Source organism: Diadema setosum, chromosome 2 (assembly GCF_964275005.1).
Source record: "Diadema setosum chromosome 2, eeDiaSeto1, whole genome shotgun sequence".
Classification (NCBI taxonomy): Eukaryota; Metazoa; Echinodermata; class Echinoidea; order Diadematoida; family Diadematidae; genus Diadema; species Diadema setosum.
In genome coordinates, this window is record NC_092686.1 from 8784599 (window position 1) to 8809072 (window position 24474).

Genomic DNA, 24474 nt, shown 5'->3' on the forward strand with positions numbered 1-24474 from the left:
GCAGTCAGGGGAAAATGGGACAGATAGCGAGAGTAAAGAGGGAACCGTCACTGGAGAGAGTAGCAACAATTCCAACAAGATGGATGGTGGAAGTCTTAATACCAATGACAATGGTAAGACTTTAGACGTGCAACTGTACAGTATGAGAATCTATCTTAAAAGGAACATATGCATGTCTGAGTACACAAGAAGGGTCAATTTTGTAGAGTTGAAATAATTTTTTTATGACACTTTTTATTTGAAGACTACTACTGTAAAAGTGGAAATTTTTGCAGTGTTAAAATTTTCACGCAACCAGAATCTAGCACGAAAATAAAAGCATGTGAATATTTTTGCTTGCTGTATGTTCCTGTACTTGGTGTCTTGATTCAGCGGAATTCAAAACATGCAGAACTCTTCTCACCCAGCCAAGCATGAAAAATTAGTCGCGTGAAAATATCCACTTTTACAGTACCGGTACCCTACAGATTACCAATACGTATGTATGCACATTTTGAGTCGTCTTCATTTACTTTTGAATATAATAACTAAAACTATAAACTAACTGTACAAATATAGCTTGACTCGTAATGTTTTGGTCTGAAAGCCACATATAGTCTTTTTAACATTCAGATATACAGTGTCATTACAATGCCCTCGTTTGCACAGGTTTCAACAAAATCAAACTAAAAGTATTGTAAAACCAGAAACTTTTGCTTGCATTCCAGTTTTACCAATTTCACGAGAGCCAAGATTTGCAAAAATATAATGCATGTGAAAGATCTTGTGTACACTATATGCACTGAATGCAAGTGGCAGATTGTGATCATTTCATGCCATGAAAAAGGCCATCGGCCCCAATTCATGCCACGAATATTTCCGGTTTGGCAGCATTTTAATGATTTTTTTCATGTTTGCCTTTTATAGAACTTGACACTGCCCATGAAAGAGATCAGATGTAATTATCATTGCTGTTATCTAACCTTTCAGTTAAAAAACAAGAAAGAAAAGAAAATGTCTCATTTCACATATACACGTACACACATGTATGTCATAATAATGTCTTCTCTCGTACGACTGCAAGAAACAGAGAATTCTTGTAATGTTTCTGGTTGCCTGTTTGCAACTCAAATCTGTCCTTGAAGGTGACCAGCTGCAGAGCAACGATAGCGTCGAGGAGACAAGAAGCGAAAAGAAAGAGGAGGAGGAAGAGGAGGATATGTCCGAGGGCACGGAGACAGCAGACTCCTTCAGTTCGACTGACATTCACACCTCGCGCAGAGGCGGTCGCGGGAAGAAGAAAAAGGACGAGCCAACCCTGGTAGTCCCCGAGGGAGCACATACTGTTACCCTGTCTGTCATCATAGCCAAAGCTATCCCAACAGGTAATGTTAGAGGTGCCAATTTAAGTACTTGCAACCTTGTTGAGGCTCTTTGCTGACTTCTATAGAACACTTGTGACTCTGGGAAAATGGTGTTGAACACATGTTGTTTTGAGTTATTTCCACCTCCCACGTTGGTCTCTTTTGTCTTAAAATGTAGAACTATATCACCATGTGGAAGAAGGTGTGACGTGACAGTCAAATTGCATGGAATGATTTTAGCACATTGGCTAGAGAACTTGATATGCTGTGCATTTATCGTAAGTGGGTAATCACAATATCTCAGACGTTGAACATGTGTTGAATACATTTTTTCCTTCAAAAAAAAAGTATCTGAACAACTGCGGCAAAAAAAAAGGCAATTTCATTTTGGGCAGAAAGTTGAAACTAGATAAATCCCTTTTCCTTTGCTTGCTCTCAGCAAGGCTAAAAGAAAAGGCAAAGGTACATAAATTTCATCTTACTGTTATCAATGTAGAAGGGATCAGAGATCAGCCGTGATTTTGACAGCTGTGCAACTATGACTGAGTACGCCAAGATTATCGCTGATATCACAACATCGGTTCATGAAAATACTCGGGTAGTAATATTCAAGAGTTCTCCCTTCTCTCTTTGATCTACCCCTCATTCAGTTATCGACCCAGACATGCCAAAGCTTGAGGATGTGCTCAAGAAAAAGAAGCAGCGCATTGTGGAGGCGCCCAAGGCCCAGGGCTACTATCACTGCGAGTACTACCTCCTGCCCGATGATGCCGAGCCTATCAAGACTGACGTGGTGACGTTCGGTATGGCGGCAAAGATCTACACGGAGCACGACTCCAAAGTGCTGAAAACCTGGCAAGAGGGCGACCTGACGTGGATTGCATGGTCACACAGGTGAGAATGGGTTGATGCTCCATGGAGAAATAGAAAGGGGGAGAAGGCGGCGGATTGGGTGAGATGTTTTGTAAACCTCAGTCTTGTTCCACCTTCTGTGATGTAGATTTGTTTTGATATGGAATAACATTTGCACAAATATTGTCACTGCAATGCCTTCTTTGCTGGGACTTACTGTAAATGGTGTCAGAGTTTGACACTGGAGGATTACAGAGGTAAAGTGGGCAAGCCCCTTGATTCTTGACAGAGGAGATCATGGGTTCAAGACCTACCTTGCATTTGCACTTTTGGACAATATGTTCTATCCACTTTATCCTTCGTGATATAGGTGTATGGATGGGTTCCCTGGTACTTTGCAAAATTGAAGCACTGATATTGGCAATACCCTCTGGAAAAATGATGCCTCATTTAAGAGGCTGCTATTAATTGTCATATTATGACCCTTTGAAATGAAAAGACTTATCCACAAGCAGCAAGATTGTTTTTTACAGCAGAGGAGACAGTATGTTTGATTTAAATTTGTTTATTTTGGTACAGTCAGTTGAGAGCAATTGTGAACATACTTGTTCTCTGAATTATTTCTTGATTTGCAGTCACAAGCTTCATGTCACCAATGAACTCCTTCTGAAGCTCTTCAACCACACCCTGGAGCTGCGCATCTGGGAGTCGCGGGAGAAGGTCTCTCCCAAGGCCAGGTTTGACCGGCCCAAGGCCTTTCGCCTCCCCCAGTGCAAGCCGGGAGAGGATGCCCAGGACATCGGGGGCGTTCGCTCGCTGGTCCTGAAGCAGTCCAGGAGCTACGAGGCCCTGCAGCCAAAGAAGTCCTTCCTGGACAGACCAGTCCCGACAAAAGGACCCCCAGAGCTTGGTGATATGAAGCAGTTCCAGCGAAGAGGTAGATATTATTCACATGTCACTGCTTCATTTCAAAGTGCTGTATCATAAAAAGTCAATTCTGTAACTTACTGTAATTATTTTGAACAGAAACAACCAGGAACTGCATCAAAGTATTTCCCCAGATATATTTCTGTAACATTGTGGGGTAAAGGTGTATGAATCAAAGCAGAAAATGTTTCACTTTGTAACCATGATGTCCATCAGAGGGGAAAGATTTTGTTCTCGTTCTCCACCATCGTCTCTTTTAACGTGATAACTTGTTTTACTGTCCTAAAGAAACTGTGTTCCCTTTTCTGTAAGTAAGAAAAATAAAACATTCTTTGCTCTCCATACACGTAATGAACATGAACAGATGAAAAAGGAAGGCCTATTGGAGACTCAAAAGCTCAGCTCTCCAAGCTTGGCCACGCTTCTGAGCACGCCATGAGGATGAGACATGCCCATGACGAGTCCCTGTCGGCAAGGAGGGTCAGCAAAGCCGAGAGCAGTGCACCGTCCAAGCACTCCGCAAAGACTCTCTCCTCGCCGTCTCCCAACCGCAAGTCTGACGGAAAGCAGCGAAAAGAGAGTGTCGATGTTAAGCAGCGAAAAGACAGTGTCGACGCGAGGCAGCGAAAAGACAGCGTTCAGACGCAGCAGGATAAAGAGGGTGGAGGAGAGGAGGATGGAGAAAGGAAAGCTACGCCCCGCCTAGGTAGAGAACAAAAGAAGTCACTGTTTGGTCTTTTTTTGTTGCTTGTGGTGAACTTGGTATTGAAATTAAAGCTGCATGGTAAATTTAAGCTTGGAGGCTGCATTGCCGTACTCTCATACAGCAGAGGGCTTATTAAAAGTTGAAATGAAGATTACATATATGAATATGTAACATTCCGATATTTGCCTATTCAGCATTCAACCAAATTCCAAAATGAATACTGTATCTTAATGGCTACCAAAAAGTGATATAAATCTGAACTGTTATACTTGCTGATTTGGAACTTTGAAAAGAAAAAGGAACAAGGCTGAAAAACAATGGCATGTAGTCAACAGCTGTTAACGTTAAAGGGACTGTACAGTACTGGTTGAGGTGGGGATTCATGTTTTGAACATTCCTAAGTGAGATAATGAAAAGCCTCTTATGAAGTATGAAAGAGCATGTAATTTTAAGAAGGATTCAATGTTTATTTGATGAAAATTGGTTTTCAAATGGCTGAGAAATCCCCCCAAAAAGTGCTTATAATAAAAGGCGACATGCCACAACTTTATTAGGATCTCTTTGTTTCACCTTGTTTTTGGATATCTGGGCCATTTCAAAACCGATTTTCATCAAATAAACTTTTGATACCCCTTAGAACTGCATGCTCTTTGACATCTCATAGAGTGGTTTCTGAATATCTCACAAAACGTTAAAAGCTAAATCCTCACCTCGACCAGAACTGTACACACCCTTTAAGTTAATGATCTTGTAACACTTGCTTCGTAGTGATGCAGATAAATAGTTACATCATGTGGTACTATGTGAATGAATGAATTCCTTGCTTTCACAAATCACAAGATTTCGATGTTCTCCCCCATCAAAACAACCAAACAGGGACCAGACGGGTATACAAGGAGTCACCCATGCAGCGAGAAGCAAGGAGAAAGTCTCACAAGGCGGAACAGGCGGCCGCCGCCCAGGCCATCCTAGTCAAGAAGTACGGCAATGCCTGCATCCCAATCAGAATGAAGCTCCTCTTTGCAGGTATTCAAATTAATTGATCTTTTCGTCTATTTTTGTTCTTTTTTTTTTTTCATGACTGGAGTGGACTATCTTATCTTAATCTTGTCAGTGCACTGGTTGCAATTCAGCAATCAATACAAATTTTATATATATGATGGCATCACAATATGATATTGATATAAATAGTGATTACAATGCACCTCTCAAATCTAGATGGGGGGTCAATTCAATTTGCAGGTAGTCAGTGTTGAATGATGGACAATTTTTTTTTTATTTTTTTTTTATTTTTTGGGGGGTTGTTTGTTTATTTGTTTGTCCTTTTTTTGAGGGGAGGGGGTCATGAATAAAGTCCTGAGCATTCCTTCTTCTTACCAGATTGCACTAGCCCCAACAAGGTAGACAACCTTTTATTCTTGCTTTCAGCCATATTTTGCTCAAAGCAGTAGATCCTATATTCTGTATCGCTGTTCCATCTACTCTCTTGTGAAGTGTGATTACACGGAGAGCTCAAAAGCTAACATGCAGCGATTTTTATCTACATTTACCCCCTGAAACATGGACAAATGATAATCCTGTGAACACAGAGATGATTGTAGAGAAGTATGCTTGCACACATGTATCATTTGACTGGTGAATAAACTGTTTAATAGCAGAGTTAAAGAGAACAGACCAAAATTCGTGTCAACTCTTACATCTACAAATTATCAAACAGGAAAAGAAAGAGACCAAGTAAAGCCTTAATGTGCTGAAGATGACAAGACATATCTAAAAAATCAAGAATTTTAGAAAAGCATCAGCAAAATAAGAATGAAATAAAATAATAAAAAATTGTTTTTTCCAACATTTTCATAAGATAATGCTGATGCTGATGGCAAATAATAAGAAATATTGTTTTTGGATAGCATTTAGAATTGGAATGTTTTAAATCACAAATCAGTATTTTTTTAATATTATATATTGAGTTAAGAGATTTTTTAATATATGCTATTTGAGATACAGAATCTTGTCACCCTAGGAACAAAATAAAGTACCAAGAAAGAGAGGAAAGTAAAGCTGTTTGAAGAACTCCATTGTGCTCCATTCATGCCAGTAGGCCAATTGTGGCAGAGCAGTTGTAAAGGAAGTAGTTCAGGAAGCAGGATATCCTTGAGGACATCCTTGAGGACATCCTCGGGAAGGAATTAGTTGTCATAAACAGTTGTGCTGTCAGCCAAACAGAGATGAAATTCAAAAGGGGGTTTTTCTTTGCAACAGCATTCATTGTGCAACAAGACCACACAAACAAAATTTACCCAAATTTCCCCACTCTGCACAGTGTGATCTCTGGAAATCCCCAGTAAACTATGTGGCTGGTTAATGTTTGACATCTATTGTGTTTTTACAGTGCACACATCCCTGTTATGGAGGATTGGGGGGGGGGGATTTTAGTCAAAATCTGAATTCCGTCCGGCCAGGTCATTTTTTTTTTTTTTTAATTCTCCGCTCTAGGAACTAATCAGATCTTAAGTTAGTCTCTTAATTCTTGAAAGAGATTTAAAGGGGGTGGAATTTATTTCATTTATTGCATCCAAGTTTTTCAAGGCTCTTGAGAGCAACCTTCCAGAGATAGTTGTCACATATGTGTTTTGAAAGTGGCAGTATTGATGACAGAGACTAGGTTTTATTTCTATACTTAAAAAAAAAACTTATATTTGCTTTATTTTAAGTTTTTTGTTGTTGTTCAATCAAGGGAATGAGTACGTTCCAGGAATAGAAATGCAACTATTTAACAGTTAGGCAAAAACTTGAAGAACATGGTAAGGCATATTGTACTGTACTGTATGATCTATGTCACTGAAGAGGACAAGAACTTTGGGCCCTTGTTAGAGTAGAGAGAGAATAGAGTACGTAGCAGTACAATTATTTCATAAGTTTACCAGTAAGTGTCATACCAACTCTGATTGAAAGATTTTATCTTACAGCATCAAATAATGATAACTGAACTTTATCCAGCTCTTGGATGCCTTCAGCTTCTATAAAATAACTGCTGCTTGTTGCTGGTATAAGATAGGTTCTCATAACTTTCTGCAGGCTAGCTAACTTGCCTTGCAAATGAGTTCCTGGTGAATTACAGTGCTCTGGAGGATAAGTTTGTCTCATTGGAAGCCAATTTTCCTTGTAGTGATACTGCTTCACTTGATGTGACACAACAGAGACATGTTTTTACCTGCTTAACCCGTTGAGGACGGGCTGATTTTGCTACAACATGCATTTCCCATAGACACTTGCCCGAGTGTACTCGGGTACTTGTCCTCGACAGGTTAAAGAAATATGTTGCCCCACCCCCCTGCAGATCTCAAGACCGTCACAAACCGCCTAGACTGCCCCGTGGTTGGCATCAAGGATGTCTTCATCACGGTCTCCCTGGACGGCCCCCTCATGGCGCCTGAGCAGCGGCAGGAGCTCAACCCCCTGGTCCTCAAGGTGTTCTCGGCGACGGGGATGCCGGACACGCCCCTCAGCTACTGCGAGCTGTCCAAGAGATGCATGCCCGTCTATACTTCCTACAAGTTCTACAAACAGCCTGAGTACAAGAGCGTGAGCAGAGATCACGCAAAGAACATCTACTGGGATGATATCAATGTGGAGCTGCTCGGTATGAAAACGGTTTATTGCCACTTGGTCTAATATCAGATGGTCTAGCTACTTCCCAGTTCGTCAAACACCACTACAGCTAAACTCATTTGGTCTACTATCAATTTCGTCTAATGCCCGTTTGGTTTAATCCTCACTTGGTCTAATGCCCAGTTTGGCTAATTATCACTTCGTCTAATGACCAGATGGTCTAATTGCAATTTTATTTTATCTCCATGGATTTTTCCCATTTTGTCTAATAAACTGTGGGTTATGTGGGATGGGTATAACCCATCTGGAAGTAGACCAGCTGGTAATGAGGCTAAGTGGCAATTGGACTAAATAGTCGTTAGACGAACTGGTTGTAGACGAAACAGGATTAGACCATGTGGGTTGAGACTAAATGGCTATTAACGAAGTAGGAGCTAGTAGACCAAGTGTTAGATCACCTATGAAAACCACCTAACTGATGTGACTTTCATCTCCATGATGCCTTTTTACCCCTCAAGTGGGATCCATTTGTAGTGTAACTTTTCACCTTTTTTTTTTTTTTTTTTTTTTTTTTTGGGGGGGGGGGGTCAATTTTTTGAATGCAAGTTAGGTAATATTTGTACTGTAAATTGTAGAACTTCAGTATCTGAAATATCTCAAGAGGTGCAAAATGTCTCAGAAACTTCAGTTTCTTGCTCAGGTTCAACTCATCAAACAAGTGAATAGAGGACATTATCATATAAATACTCTGTTAGATCATGTACATTGTAGTGACTCTAATACTGTGAAGTGATCTGTTGTTGTTAACCTTTAACAAGAACAAAACAAAGCAAAGCAAAAAACACGCACATTCATTGAGTGGAAGCCTTAGTGATGTAATAAATAAGGTGATGATGTGAGACATGTGCCATTGATTTGCTGAGTATGTATAGGTTTCTGTTCATGCCAAACATGCAGAATACACTTGACATAAGGCATACTTTTAAGGGAAGAGATAGCACTTGACACAAAGAGATGTTTCACCACAACACCTAGATTTTTATTTATTTGTTGTTGTTTTTGTTTTTGTTTTAAAATCAAGACAACCAGTCCTAGTCTAAAATGTCACTATATATGTAATAGATCAAGAAATATATCTTGGCTGATTATGGTAAAGGTTAAGCTCATGTGGTCTCTTCAAGTTGTTAAATCTTACACTCCCCATGTCTTCCTCTCTCTGTTCCCTATCTTCAAGGCATCATTCCCAAGGGAGAGTTGCTGGAATACCTCAGAGGTGCACCCTTGGAGATACAGGTACACGACAGAGACCGGCGACCTGAGGACATCAAACAGAAGCCTGCCCTCTTTGGTGAAGACACGGAGGACGATAAGATCAGCAACGTTGGCATGATAGCAAGTGAGTATTTTCCCTCTTTGCTATTCGGTATTATTCACTCTGCTTCAGATGTTTGTACCAGCTTGGAATTTCAAAAAACATTTAAAATAAACAAGTGATTGAAAAGAATAAAGAAGCATACAACTGACTTTGGCTATGCATTAAAAGCATTATTTACCATTTGCAGATGAAATCACTGCTCCCATTGGTTTACAGTACTTTTAGATAACTTCAGAGAACTATGAGCTATATTGACATCAAAGTAAGACATAAAAGCAGTCCTGTGAGCAGAAGGAAAGATACTAAATTTTTTAGCCATATGCCAACTATTGAGAGAAAAGTGAAAAGAAATCAGAGAGTATAATACTGTGCTTAGTCTACTGTAGTATTGATAATGTCTCCATCATTGCAAGGAGCATACATAATCCTAATCTCCAAGTACTGAATTCATGCACCATATACTTTTTTTAACATATGGGTACTCCATTTTCTTTCAGGCAAGAGGACCACGCATAACCCCTTCAAGGGGCGCATCAAGCCCTGGGATCCCTACGGCATCGCCAAGATTGACCTTTCTGGCCTCCTCCTGGGGGAGAAGATCATCTACCAGACCGCCCCGATCCACAACTGCCCCCTACCCGACCTGCTGGGGCGGGGAGTCGAGGACAACCGCTTGGTGGGCGTGTCCAATGCTGCGGATGGGCCCAGTAAGTGCCTTTCAGTAGGCATGTCATGCATTTAACTGACAAATGATGAGATATTGTCATGTGTGTTGCAGACCCCAAGATATCCTCGCTTTCATTTCATTGAGGGGGAAGTTGAAATAAACTACTGCTTATGGTAGAAGGATGCTCTGTGGGATTCTAGTGAAATGCTGACAAAATTCTCGCATGCATATGCTATATAACTTTGGTTCACTCAAGTGTTGGGCATACGAAGGTTTTACTTGCACTTCATTAGACTTGCATCATTTTGTGTGGAACATGTTCACAGAACTTGCAGTGGTCCATCATGCACATGCAAAAATTGTGAAAACAATCCATGATGCAGGAAAAAAAAATGACAGAATGGTTCACAGATATATTCAGACCAGGAATGATTAAGATAGAAATTTTGACTGACATTTACTTTGGCTGTAATAAAGATCATATGTTCCCTAGTACCTTTAAATATTTTTTTTTTCTCTCTCTCTTCTTCCCCATTACATCTAGCCATCAAAATAGAGGAGAGATTGAGAAATCTAAAACTAAACTCAAGATTTTGTGTAACTGACTTTTTTTCATTCATACTTCTTTCATTCTGCAGAAGATGAGCCCTTACCTGTGGGTCACTACATTGACTCTGGTGCAAGGTTAAAGGTCAGAGTTGAAGTCGCTCACGCCATCACGACACCAGAAGAAGTGCGCTCCAAGCCAGAGTTGGAAACGCCTTCAGAGGTAGGGAAATGGGGTAGTGGGAATGTGAGACTACATCAAGAGACCTTAATACATCAAGAGTATTTATAGTTCCATCAACTCATACTCTTGTTAAAGAATTTACTTTAACACTCAGTGTGCTAATTGCTGTGTCTTTATCCAGAAGAAAATTGAGCAAATCTTTCCTTACAATTCATCTCTCATATATGAAGCCAAATGAATCCATAGCTGGCATAAACTGAATTAAGGGGGAAAATGATAAATGAAAAGAATGTGAATGTTTTGAATCCCTGAAAGTTTATAATTATAATTTTGAAATTATGGAAAGATATACAGTAGATATGCTGAATTCCCATTGAAAATTGCAGTTGTGGATCTCACAAGATGAATAAAATCACAAAGTTCAACAGACATACAAGTGCATATTACCTCTGTTTGAATGAAATTTTTCTTATTGTGGCTCTTGTTTATTTTGGCATCATAATTGTGTTATCCAGTGCCCGTTTTCCCGCATCGTGTACATCTTTGACTACAAGAACACCAAGTTCCTGCACAAGCTCCTGGGTCTGGTGACTAACATTAACGCCAGGGCACTTGAACTGGATCACCTCCCGGCCCACATCATTGAGGCCGCCCTGTCCACCTACAAACTGTCCCCGTAAGTCCCTCTCATGGGGAGTGAATAGGGAGCTTTAGATTTTGACGCGCGGACGTTTGAGACGACAAGTGCGCTGGACGTTCTCTTCTCCCCCGCGTCGTGTTGAAAAATAGCTTTAGATTAAGCTGAGACGCAACGTATAAAAAATAAAATCGCGCCCCCATATGATTGGTGCATGAAGTAGCTCTCTACGTTGCAAACTGTGCGGATGTAAAAATAGCCCAGTACACGTTGTGAAAAACTCAGGCGACGCAAGCTAAAAATAGATTGACTTGACTCGCGTTTCTGCGCACGCTCAGAACATGTTTTTTCCCTCTGAATGTCCACGCGTCTAAAATCTAAAGCTCCCTAATGAGCAAGCATGTCTGTGCGCGCACGTGCACGCACACGGATGCATTATTTTGGTGTGTCTGTAATTGCAGTTTGCACTGTGGGGGTGTCTTTGTAACTGCGAGTGCATTGTTTGAGTGTGTCTGTAAAGGATCTATCTATAATTACATTCACATGAATGTGTTTGTATGTAACTGCAGGCTGCTCTGCATAGGGGTGTCTTTAATCACTGGTGCATTATATGAGCATGTCTATAAGCCCAGAGGAATAACTTAAGTGTGTCTGTATAAACACAGGTGAGTTATTTGAGACTGTCTGTAAACACTGAAACATTCTTGGAGTTTGACAGACAAATTGTGCACAGAGGTGTTGAGGATATGAAATAGAAATAAATGCAAATACAGATGGCTGGCTATCATGAGCATTAATTAGCAATGGTATGAGATCACAGTAACATGTAATATTTTTTTAGATTATTCCCCTTTTTCTCAAAGTCAGTTCATTGCAGGGAATGGAGCATGCCTATCTCAGTAACAAGGGAATACCAATATCTGAACTCTAAACCGTACATGGACTGTCTGGATGCCTCGTGTCACATGCAGATGACAGCTTGTAAAATTTGAAAGGGTGAACCAAAGGGGGCTATGGCTGTTTGAATTTGTAATTCCCACAAAGTTTCCTCTCTTGATGAAGTTTAGCAACTGGGATGGATTTTTTTCAAATATCCATCAATATACATGTTGGTTTTACAGTGAAAAATGAAAACATACTGGTACCTTGAACTCTCCCTTAACATTTTAATATTATAATTAAAATTATTGATTATATTAAAAAATATTAAAATTTTATTACCTCTAATGTCATTCGCCAATGCCAAAATAAAGAACATTATACATCTGCCATGTTTGATGCAATGTAATAACCACAAGTGGGAAATTTGCGATATGAGGTGACTTGTAAAAAGTTTGAAAACACCCATCAAAATGTGCAAATGCAGAGTTTTGCTTAGCCGTAGGGTTTTAAAGGCCTGTAACATAAACATGCAACACATGACCAAGTTTCCTATATTTTTTAAGAGAAAAAAAGCATTGTAATTGACCTGACTTGCAACAATGGACATCCAGTCACTCATTGGCAGTGGACTTTCCCAGGCTATTGCAAAATAAGCCGACCGTGTCCATAGCAAAGCAGCAAACGGTATCGGTATTGTGTTAAGTAATAAGGGTGTTGCAAAACTTCTCATGACTGACATTTTCTGGAACTTTCACTTTTTGTTATCAGAGTACTTTAGAATGTTTGTTAATTGATTATCTTGTGCTTTCACTTTAGTTTTAAATTTCAAGGACCTTGTTTGCATAATGGTGCTTCAGATATATAGATACATTTTGTCCAGAGAGTTACAGAGTGAGGGGCCTTGATTTTTTCAGTACCGCTCTCTAATGTACATCAAATAAAGTGTACCGTCATCATGTATAGTTTTAACTGATCCAAATTTTTTGTGACGGTCAGGTCCAAAAATAGATAGCTTTACCATATATCTCATGCTAAAGATTCACCTTCTCATTATCATTGTATACATATAGTTAGGGATGTTGATCATATAGAATGGTTCTGTTCTTTTTTTTTGTTTTTTTGTTCAGTTATGTCAGAATTTCAGTACAGTGATATTGTGTAGGGTGTGGGAGATAAATGTGTGTGAATTGACATGTGATGTGTTGGCAAATGTACGAGTAGTTTTGTTGTTGATCCTGCAATGGTTTACCCAGATCATTCAACTGTGTTTAGGGATCTTAATCCTAAAGACTGATTTGTCCTACTTTCTGTATTTGTTTATTTATTTATTTGCCTATTAAGTATTCACTTAATCAATCCGTTAATCAGTTGTATCTATTTATTCATCCTTTCATTTGTCTGTTTATTTATTCATTCATTCATTCTTTAGTCATTTGTTGGGTCTTTTTAAATGACTGAGTGTTGCATTTTACAGGATGTAATTGAGGATACAGGACTCTCATGTTGAAGATGACCACTCCTGTGTTTAATGTCCTAAAAAAAACTTCAAAATATGCCGTCAACAAACTTGCTACCATATGCATATTTGGATGCACACTCTTGAATTTTTACATACCACATTTGTTTCTGACAGGTATGCTCTACATTGGCTGTACTGAATCAGAGACAGCAATATTGTGATAGCCTGATGTCACTCTTTCTGTGATGATTTATTGATTTTGTAGGCGTTATGAAAATAATAACTGTACAAAATGAAAAGAAGTGATGTAGGACAGAAACAAACAAACAAACAAACAAACAAACTGATCTATCTTAACCATGGGATGCCTCCTCCCCGTATCTCTCCAGGGCTCAGCAGAAGAGTCCAGACTTGGATATTGTGACTGGCTTCCAAATCTTGGATGGTGAGAAGCACATCTTTGTATTGGAGGGACTGAGGGACAGCGCTATCAGCCAGCTGTGGCACAACCTTCCCAGACCACAGAAAGAGAGTAAGTTGTGGACAGCATTATTAACGCTGAATCTTTACACAAAGAACAATATGATATTTTGATTTATTCTTGAATTGATAAAACGATAAACACCTAAAATTATGCTGCATTTGTTTTGTGTGGAGGCCAGTAATTTGGGTGAAATAAAGAGTATGTGATATACTATTATGTGCGTGATTATGACTGTGTACCCTTACAAATTGTGTATATTTTTGTACGTGAAAGTCACTTTAACTGATTTACCTTAAGCGTATAGAAAAAATCTTACCATAGAGTGGTGTTATGCCTTTTTCTTTCTTGAGTAGTCATGTTATAGTGTTGTTTGTGTTTGACATTTGACACAAAGCCAATGCATAATAATGTTTTGACATATAAAGTGTTGCCTGTACTTACATACTGAATGAAATAACAGCTTTCGTGAATCATTATGCAGTGAGTATAATTCTCATGCAGTTATATATCAATCCTTTCTACACCTGTTCTTTTTGTGTTGCTTTGTTTTTTTTTTTACAGATGGAGTGATTTATGAGGCGCTCTACAACTCGGACATGATGTTCAGTGAGAGAACATATGCTGCCCTCGATGTTGACCTCTGCCGCATCAAGCTGCACGAGCCCCTCTCTGTCATAGTCAGGCAGCCGCTGCTGTATGTCCGAGACATGGTTCCCAGGCCGTGCTTTGAGGCGCTCATAAAATTAGATCAGGTACAAGACATATTCACATTTATATCATATAAAGCACACAAGCTTCTAAAGGAAAGAAAATAAAAGATGGTACAGATTTTAAAGGAATCATTGATGGGGATGTTTTTATGCCTCCGCCACGAAGTGGTGCCGGAGGCATTATGTTTTCGGGTTGTCCGTCCGTCCGTACGTCCGTACGTCCGTACGTCCGTCCGTCCGCTTTCGTTTACGCGATAACTTTGGTAATATTTACTGGAATTTTACCAAACTTGGTCCAAGTATGAAGTATGATGGGGCAATTATTTGATTAGATTTTGGGTGAAATTGGCTAAAGGTCAAAGGTCAAAGGTCAAGGTCAAATCATGAAATTGTATCCGTTTACACGATAACTCAAGACTGGATGGAGCAAATTTCACCAAACTTTGTTGGAGGATGATGTATGATGGGACAATTACTTGATTAGTTTTTCAGTGAAATCGGACAGAGGTCAAAGGTCAAAGATCAAGGTCAAATCCTAAAATTTATCTGTTTACGTGATAACTCAAAACTGGATGAAGCAGCTTTCACCAAACTTGGTCCAAGGATGATGTATGATGGGACAATTAGTTGAGTAGATTTTAGTGACATTGGCAAGAGGTCAAAGGTCAAAAGGTCAAGGTCAAATGCTACAAATGTTGCAATTTCCCCCATATCTATGCAATGCCCAAAGGTATTTTCTTGAAACTTGGTGTGGACATGTACTACTGCGTAAAGATTCTCTAGAGAGAGTTTCACGTCATAAGGTCAAAGGTCAAAAGGTCAAAGGTTAGGTGAAAATGTTGCAATATTACTTTTCTCGCAAATGGTTCAATGTATCTTCGTGGAACTTGGTACATATGCATGTACTGTCTGGCAGGGATTATCTAGGGAATTTAGGGGTCATGGGTCAATAGTCAGGGGTCAAAGGTCAAGGTCAACTCCTCAAAATTTTACTATTTCCCTCATATACTAGTATATGCAATGCTTGCATTATTAGTTTCAATACTTAATACATGCATTACCTAGTGGAGATTCTCCGGGAAATTTCCAGCCAGAAGGTCAAAGGTCAAAGGTTAAGGGTCAAAGGCCAGGTTTCAATGCCCCCCCCCCAAAAAAAAAAAAAAAAAATTAAATAAAAAATCTATTTTGTACCGTCATCACACTCTTTCTTCGTACCTTGGAAATTACTCAATGCATAAACTTCCCCAAAATTCCCCAAATATGTGTACCTGCACTCTTAGAAAATTATAGCAAACCCAGTTCAAGACATTTCTGACAAACCTGTCATTTCAATGATTTGCCAGTTATGTGAAACTGTCATGGATCACACATTGTGAAGACATTGTACTATATGCCTATTGGGAGAATCATGCATTATGGCGGAGGCATCAGTCGCCATAGCGACATTTCTAGTTCCTTCATGTAATCTGTTTAACATAGAAATGATGTAACAATTAGTTTCATTTGCTTTTTCCATGCTCTTAGGTATATAAAAATTAGATGAATGAACTGGAGTCATTTTTTTTTTCTTTTGTAAAAAAGAACTAAAAATAAAAGAGAGCAATCTATGATGGCAAAGATTTTAAATGAGAAACATGTCTTCCTGCATTCCATAAAACAGCATGAAACTTGAGACAACAGGTTAAACTTAATGTTCTTTCAGCAACTACCACAATGATGAACACCTTCCATACTATTGCATAAAACTTAGAAATGTGTTCTTGGTCTGATTCTGTGTCATAGTTGTATCAATTGTTGTGTTCATGGACTAACTTGTAGAGGAGCTCATGCCAGTAATGCATTGGTTTCATGAGATATGCGAAAGTTCCATATCCAATGTAACTTGATTGAAACATAGGATGCACATTTTTCTGCGGTCATCTTACTTTAGGAGAGAAGACTTTTCAGTGTTAGTCATGTGGTATTCAGTGAAGATTTGGAAGACTCAAAATGAGACATAATGCTAACAATGTCCCATCTACAGAACAGATGATTCTAATGTGATATACATGTTGTCATGGACATTCTCTTGACTGTGATTGGATGTTTCTTGGTTGCATTTACAGCTGGTTGGGCAGGACAAGCTGAGGAACATCACCAAGAATGACCTCTTCCCTTCAGCCGAGTCCATAATCTCACTCAGCAGGGAGTTTGGCGTACCACTCACCACAGCCGACTTTGAAGGTGAGATGAAGTTCAGTGTCATCACCCACATACATACGTTTAATAGAAATACACGTCATGTAAAGAGAGAAGAGAGAGAAATGTGTGCACACACACATACACACTGAAACAAACTCATGATGTAGAGAATCTACCAATTTCCACCACATATGCCACATGTCTTGTACTGGCACGATCTACAATATCTTTTTGATAAAGTCCAAATGGATTATGTATGAAATCTGTCACATGCACACTATCATCATCATCTCAACTCATCTTTCTCCTCCCCTCCTCTGCCCCCTTCACGTCCCCTCCCTTCCCCATCTCCTCCAATCAGATCTCAAGGAACGGGATGGGGAGGTACACATGGGTGAGGATGCGGTCCGCTCCCACTCCGCCTCCCAGACCCTGCCCCGCCTCCGGCCGCGCAGGATCTGGACTCCGCTGGAGCTCTACAACCCAGACTACATGGCCTACAAGGACCAGATGGAGATGATGGGCCCCATGCATGACTACATCAAGGAGAACATTGTGAGTAACATCTACTGTAAACGTCAATATTTTCGCGCAATTAATTTTTCGCGCTGAGTGGCTCGAAAACATATTCGCGGGTTCTTAAATTCGCGCTCCGCAGCGGGTTAATACACAGGCGCTGTTTTCATCCAGCGATGCCAGCGTACGATAAGCGACGTAGCGAGCGGGGCGAGTGCGAGTACAAGCGCTCAACTACATACTGTAGTGCATGTACAATGTATTTTACTCGATACATGTACTGTAGGACTAGTACTGTAGTCGCGGGGATGTAGCACTTGACACCAATCGGTCGTGGGCTCGGTGCGTGCGGTGCGTGCGATGATACTGCTATATGCGTAGACATGTCTGTACTACGTAGCAGTATCATCGACGAAGCGCACCAGGCCGTTCAAAATGTGCATAGAAAATTGCGAAGATATATTCGCGCGTTTTTGAATTCGCGCTAGCGGAACGTAGCGCGAAATCCGCGAAAATTAATGTACCGCGAAAATTTCCACGTTTACAGTATTTTATTTATTGTGCACTACAGCAGAGCACCATATATCAAAAGTATGTAGGGATTTATAGAGGGAAGGATTACGAGAAGAGATTAATATGCCATTTATACACAAAGTTAGGCCCGGGAGTGCTTCTGAAGAGCTTTCTACTTATGCCCCTCTGAGTCTGTTCATGCAGAGAATTGCGGCTCACTGAGATCACAGGCGTGGTGGATATGAGAAGGGCATAACTGTTGTGGTGACCTTCGAGTGTATGAAAACTTCTAGCATGCAAACTGTATGCACAGTGCGCACTGCATTCCACTTCCAGAGTGCTCTATTCGTTGGCAACCATTTATACAGAGTTTAGAGCGCTTCCGGAGCACTCCTTAGCCTAGCCTCAAGAGGGGCATAACTTGAGAGCAATTCAGAATGTGATTGTCTTGTTTTTATGGAGTTCAAACAGGTTCAGAGTGCTCCTGGAGTGCTCTAAATGCCCGGTATGAATGGGGCATAAGACAACTATACAGTTTGAGGATAGACTGAAGAGGGAAAAGGTGAAAGGGTTTCAGAAATGCATGTATTGGACTTTGATAATTAATACTGCTGAAATCATGTGAAACTTTCAACAGAATTTGAATCACACGTATGCTGTGCCTAAAATTAACTGGTATCTACGTAGCCACTACATCTTACCCACTTCCACATTGGCCTATGAGCATCACCTTTTGCTAAAGTTGCGCAAATATGTCACCATGAGATAGTGTAAATCCTTTTTTTTTCTAATTTCTCTGACACTTTCTCTGTGGCATCCTCAGGACCACGTACAGAAGATCAGCGAGGAGAACACAGCAAGGAAGGTCAAGCCACGAACAGTCCGCTACGAACCCCCCAACGGTGTGGCCCACAACTACAGCTCTCAGACCCTCAACACCACAGAGATGGCTAAGGAAGTTCTCAGGCAGGAATTGGCCAAGGTAACGTAGTTCAAACTGTCCTCTTAGTTTCATTTTTAGATTCCATTTATTTCTATACCTGTCATTGCTGGTGGGGGGGGGGGGGGTGTTTATTTAGCTTTGTTTCCGACAACTTTAGGTTATTCACCTTTCATATTAATGTTCGCAGTACACTTCAAATGTTTATGTTCCAAGCACAGGATCTGTTATAAAAGCAGACAACTTCTTCGTTGGATAGGATTTCAAAACCAATGTTTTCTTCATGGCAGATACAGTGACTGAAGCAGAACTTCAAGAAGGAACTCATCCTTGGGATGTATTGCTCTTTTGCAAATGCAACAACTTGAACAGTAGCCTTATAAGTACTAATTACAGGACACTTGATGGAATGGTTGATCAACTATAGATTATAAACCCAAGTGCATGTAGCTCATCAAACATGGTATCTGGTATGCGACACAAAATATCTGGCCAAACCATTTGTCACTACAGTGTGCATTGCTTGAATAATACATTTTTTATTAGAATAAAACAAGAGCAAAGAGTGATTTTTCTCTAATTTGCTGGTAAGAGTTGTGCTCCTCCACCATGTAAAGTACATGAAGTAACATGTTCTTGGCCCATCTTGGGCAAATGATGAGGAAAACTATTATTTCTTGAAAATGTAAAATGAGGTGCAGGTCAATTAAAACACACACGACAGGTTAAACCAAGCAACATTAAGCCAGAGATAATATAGATGATTTTTAAGTATGGCTATACTCCATACAAGGTATGCATAGCCAGTAGCTGTTAATGAAAAAAAGGCTGTGTAATGTGTTGAATCTGATTTTTATGTGGTACACATGTCTTGTCGTATTAGTACTATAGCAAAACTGAATCCAATATCTACATGCTTTTGATGTACTTATCCAAATACAATGGGATGTGCTGAAAGTAGAGGACATCAATAAGAAGAAAATTATTCTTCCTGCAGTTTTTCAATAGAATATCTGATTTCACTTTGGAAGATTTGGCTAATCTACTCTGAATATGCACAAAGTCTGATGAGTATAAAGGGGTATTTGTTCTCAACTTTTTCAAGTAGCACCTCTCCAATTCACACTTGCAGGAACCGGACAGGAGGTTCACATACTGCGCCGACTACAACTCCGCCTCCGTAGTCCCCGTCAACGTGGAGGCGGTGAAGAGGGCGGAGGAGGAGACCTCCAGGGCACAGTGGCAGACAGATAATGGGTTTGTCTATCCGGGCATCCCGTCATCCATGGAGAGTAACGTCCACGCCAAGAGACCGGACCCTGCTCGCCGGGATGAGTTGAAGGAGGTGAGGTTATTTGGGGAAAAAGCCTGTCACACTGGCCATCATAGTTGAGAGTTTATATTCCCAAGTGAAAACTGTATAATGGTACCAATGATGTTGATGATGATGATGATAGTAATAATGATGATACTACTACTACTACTACTGATACAATGTACTGCTACGAATGCGTATCAGGGCAATCACCCCCGGAGGGCAAGTACCCCTTGGCTAAATACTGGTTAGTGATAAAGGTTAGAGTAAAGATTGGGGTTAGGGTTAGGTTTAGGGTTAGAGTTTAGGTTAGGGTTAGGATTAGGGTTAGGGGAAGGGGAAGGGTCTGGGGTAATTGCCCTAGACCCCTCTAATGATAATGGTCATGATGAAAAAAAAATATGATTGTTTTTGCACTAGCAAACCCCAATAACTGTGGATTAGTAGCATTAATTTCTTCTAAAATGACAACTTAATGCACTAATTGCTTTTTTTTTGTATCTTAGCAATAAAAGTAGAAATAGGATGTAAGCAAATCACAGTGACTTACTGGGATTCACATTTACTAAGAGGAAATGTAATTTTGTCTAAAGATACTGCGATATTGGAAATTAAACCTGATCTCATTTTTACTCTCTTCACAGCCCTGGATAGAGAATACGCTGCATGCCAATGTGCTGAAACCCACACTGGAATATCGTGACAGATACACATGGATGGATCGGGACCAGGACATGAACCTGTGGAGGAAACCCCTCCCCAAGGGATTCCAGCCCATCCCGCCCATCACCATCCACCTGGCCGGCGACACGCTCAAGGCCGAGAAGCAAGCCGTCAAGGACGCCAACCGGGAGCTCTGGAGGTCGAAGGTCAAGGTGTACGACACGCAGATGCACTTCCACCGCGTGGCGCCCGAGACGGAGCTCATGGCCGCGGGATTCAAGTCCAGCAACCAGATCGACCGCCTGCGGGGACTGCTGAAGGACGAGGCAGAGAAGCTGGCCCTGCGCCGGGCCGACTTCCAGGACATGCCCGCCCTCTCCGTGGTGATGAACCCATCCGTGGACACGGCCGCCAGGGAGGCGGGGCTTCCGATCGTCCCCAACGACGACGTGGACAGGCTCCTCCCCGTCGGAGAGAAGCCCCACTTCATGCCCGGCCCCTTCGCCAACGCCAGCCTCTCGGTGAACAACAACCGCATCCCCATCAAGGACATGGAGCATGCAAAGTTTGAAGAACTCAAGGGATATGACTTCAGGTGAAGGATATTTACAACTTCTCTCTGCCTTTTGTTACATGCATATTGAAACTCTGCCTCAAACACAGTGCATGCATCAAAATATGAAAGATGAGTTCTTATCCCACTCTACTCAATGTGTGTTGGCAATGTAGAATTAACTATTTTTTTGGTGAATTTTCATTGATTTTCTTGAGTTCTTTTAAAAACTTATATCTCAGAGTTGAAAATGATTGGGATTGATGATTGATTGACTCGTTCATCTTACATTATGTTCAGAGTAACACAATTGAATAAATCATTTGACTTTGTGAGAATTAGCGACATATCACGCACACACATTGAAGTATTATCGCTAAAGCGACATCAAGGGCACATGACCTAGACCTTTGTGTTTGTCACGTCCGTTGAATACAATGTTTGGTAACATCACAAAGGGCAGAATTTTGTCTCTTTCAACCCAACAATTTCTTCATTATGTTGTTGTTGAAAGCATTTCATCTCATGTTAATTCCTGATATTGAATTCTAACCTTTCAACTTTGTGGTTCCATTACAGATTATACCACAAGGAGCGCGGACCTGTCTACAAACGGCAGGTAAAGCCACTGTCCGCCATCGACCGCGACAGCCACCTGTTCCGGAACCTCCCGCCGCAGTCCTACGCCGAGCCCAACAAGCTGAGGCCCGGGAACGAGTGCTACCACAAGCCCCCGCCGAGCATACGCCCCGCCCCGATCCACACGGAGTTCTATTACCCCGACAGGGAGGCGTTCCTCTCCATGGGGCAGAAGCAGAAAACGGAAGCAGGGAAGAAGAAGGTGCTGGAGTCTGCCTCGTGAGCAGCTAGCAATGGACAACTGCATATCACTCTATCTATAATGAGATATTCATACCACTTTCTGTTCACAGTCTCTTGAAGGACAAAGAGTCTAATCAATTTGGAATGACATTTTTCAGATCGACCAAAGATGTTTCTAATGCAATTGCCACATTTTCGCAGCAGATAATGTTTTGTTCAACTACCAAGGCGATGACTTTAGCTCAAACGTGATATATTTTGTGAATGCCCTTCCCTTCGGTGCTCAAGGTTTCTTCCACGTGTGGGACAATTTTATGTCTCTGTGTGCAACAGGTCTGCGACACTGTCCCTCGATTCATTTGACAGTGATCATTTTAAACCACCTGGGTATTGACTATAGCTTTAGCACTGCTGTTCACGTGAATGCCTTCCCTTTGATGCACCAGACATATATTATACCAGGAAAATAGTTTATCCTCTGTGCTACAAGTCTACTCGATACCCTACACGTGGTATACTAGTGAATCGGATTTATGATGTAAAATGTGCCTAATCTTCAACACAAAAATGGAACATTAGTTGCTGAGAATAAGAGGAGTATTAACTCTGGATTTTTTTCTTATTTTGACTGTTCAAACCCACTGCCTTGGGCGAACATGATCATGTTCAGCTTATGATACTGCATGAAGTTGATGAGGTATACAATATAAAAGATAGGTGATTTCTTTCACAAGTAAATTCAGCTCATCCAATAAATCTATGAATATTATTGTATTGGTGTACAGCTTTATACATATACATATTCCAGTGTACAGATCTATTTATAAAGCTATAATGCTTAGAAAAAAACAGAATGCTCTTACTTGTAACTTCCCGAACTTCCACACTTTCATGTGAAATGACATTGGTATCTGTATGACAATTGTCATCAAGCTTTAAGAAAAGGAATAATGTCTCTTGAATAGCTTTATGCTTCACTGAAAAAGGTGTTGATAGTGCTACTTAGAGTTTCTTCCACTGTACTTGGCCATATCTTGTTCTGCCACAAACAAGCTTCATTCCAAATTCACTCGTAATAGTACTATGAATGCACAACCCACCTCCGAGCACGATGCATGCCTCTTCTTCCTTGATCCATATCAAAGAATCACCGTCCAAGGTGTACATATGTATCATACATGAATTTGTATATATATATTTGATGTAAATGCAGAAATATTGGTACTGACATAAATATTTGTTTAGTGCACACAAGATTAACGTCTTTCATGTACTGTAAAAACTTCAAAGCATAGCCATGTTCCTTTGTTTCTGACAATTGCAAATTAATGATGTGTAACGTGAGATTTTGCAGACCTTTTCACCTGCTAGGAGCAAGTCTTCTGGAGTGTTTTATCCATTCAGGAGCCACATTGAAGAGTTCTGGAGGCATCATCCTACAGGGCATTGGAAAACTTCCAACAAATACTTGCATCATCTATGTACATCTGTGCTTCTATCTATTCTCAGAAATTAAATGACAAATTGTCATGGTCATTACTTTTCTGTCCTGGCCATCACTGGTTAAATCATGTTAGGTCAGCATTAATGAGTATAGTAATAATGCACAAGGGTCATGCAAAAATTCTGAAACCACTCCCCCCCCCCCCCCCCCCCACCACACACACACACACACACACACACACACACACACACACACACAAAGTTAAAAAATCTTTGATGGATACGTAAACTTGGCTAAACAGAGAAATACTAATGGTTTGTTCAAGCAGGTCAAGGCATTATTTACATGTCTTCCGGAACATGAATTGTGAATGTAGTGAATGCCTAAGTTACATCCATCACTCTTCTATCCTGAAGGAATACTTTTACTGTTGAAACTTTGTGGCTGCTAGTCATAAAATTGAAAAGTCACATTTGTCTTTGCATTTTCCAAAAGATTTGCACATTTGTGTGCGGTATTTTTGTTGCTATCTCCTACCCCCAACACTAATGCAGACATTTGTGTGTGTGTGTTTGTGTCGAATCTAGCATTTTTCTGCTTTTCAGTGAAAAACGGCCATAACGTATGGCATGTAAAACACATCATTAAAAGCTTCTACAGTTAAGGTGCATAGATGGCATGGTTGTGATTAACTTGAAGATTACTCCCGTGTTTTAAACATAATTACCTGTGGCTGTCATGCTCTTTTTGTGCTAACTTTGAAAAAAAAAAAAAAGGTTTCTTTTTCAATGGACTTTCATGTTTAAGTATACTTCCGATGATGTGGTGCAATACTTTTACACTTTCTCGTACTCGATTTCATTTTTTCTTTATACATTTGTATTGTATCTTACTGGTAATGACCATGAATTTGTCGAATGTGTAAATCAGAATTTATCATTCTCATAACTTTTCTTCCATCACTCAACAATGAATAATTTCCTCAGCTTCCATCCTGACTTCTCCACTTTCTGCAGAATCTCACAGTTTGGTATCAGATACGAATAAATGGATGTATCAAACAACCCCCTTGGTGTATCATTGATCACATGACTTTATTCTCAAAGTAATATACATTGTAAACTAAGATTACAATCACGTGTATAC

The 24474-nt window shown here is 40.3% G+C and overlaps 1 protein-coding gene across 1 annotated transcript; it reads left to right on the forward strand.

Moving 5' to 3' along the window:
- The first annotated feature begins 43 nt into the window (after positions 1-43).
- LOC140239571 (uncharacterized) lies at positions 44-22626 on the forward strand. Its single transcript, XM_072319405.1, has 19 exons — positions 44-113; positions 1125-1364; positions 1994-2237; positions 2831-3132; positions 3487-3828; positions 4705-4854; positions 7166-7468; positions 8672-8833; positions 9310-9519; positions 10118-10248; positions 10725-10885; positions 13577-13719; positions 14233-14423; positions 16487-16604; positions 16924-17117; positions 18415-18573; positions 19664-19876; positions 20491-21104; positions 21642-22626. The coding sequence occupies exons 1-19, from the start codon at positions 80-82 to the stop codon at positions 21922-21924; spliced, it is 4194 nt and encodes a 1397-aa protein (XP_072175506.1). The 5' UTR covers positions 44-79; the 3' UTR covers positions 21925-22626.
- The last annotated feature ends 1848 nt before the right edge of the window (positions 22627-24474 follow it).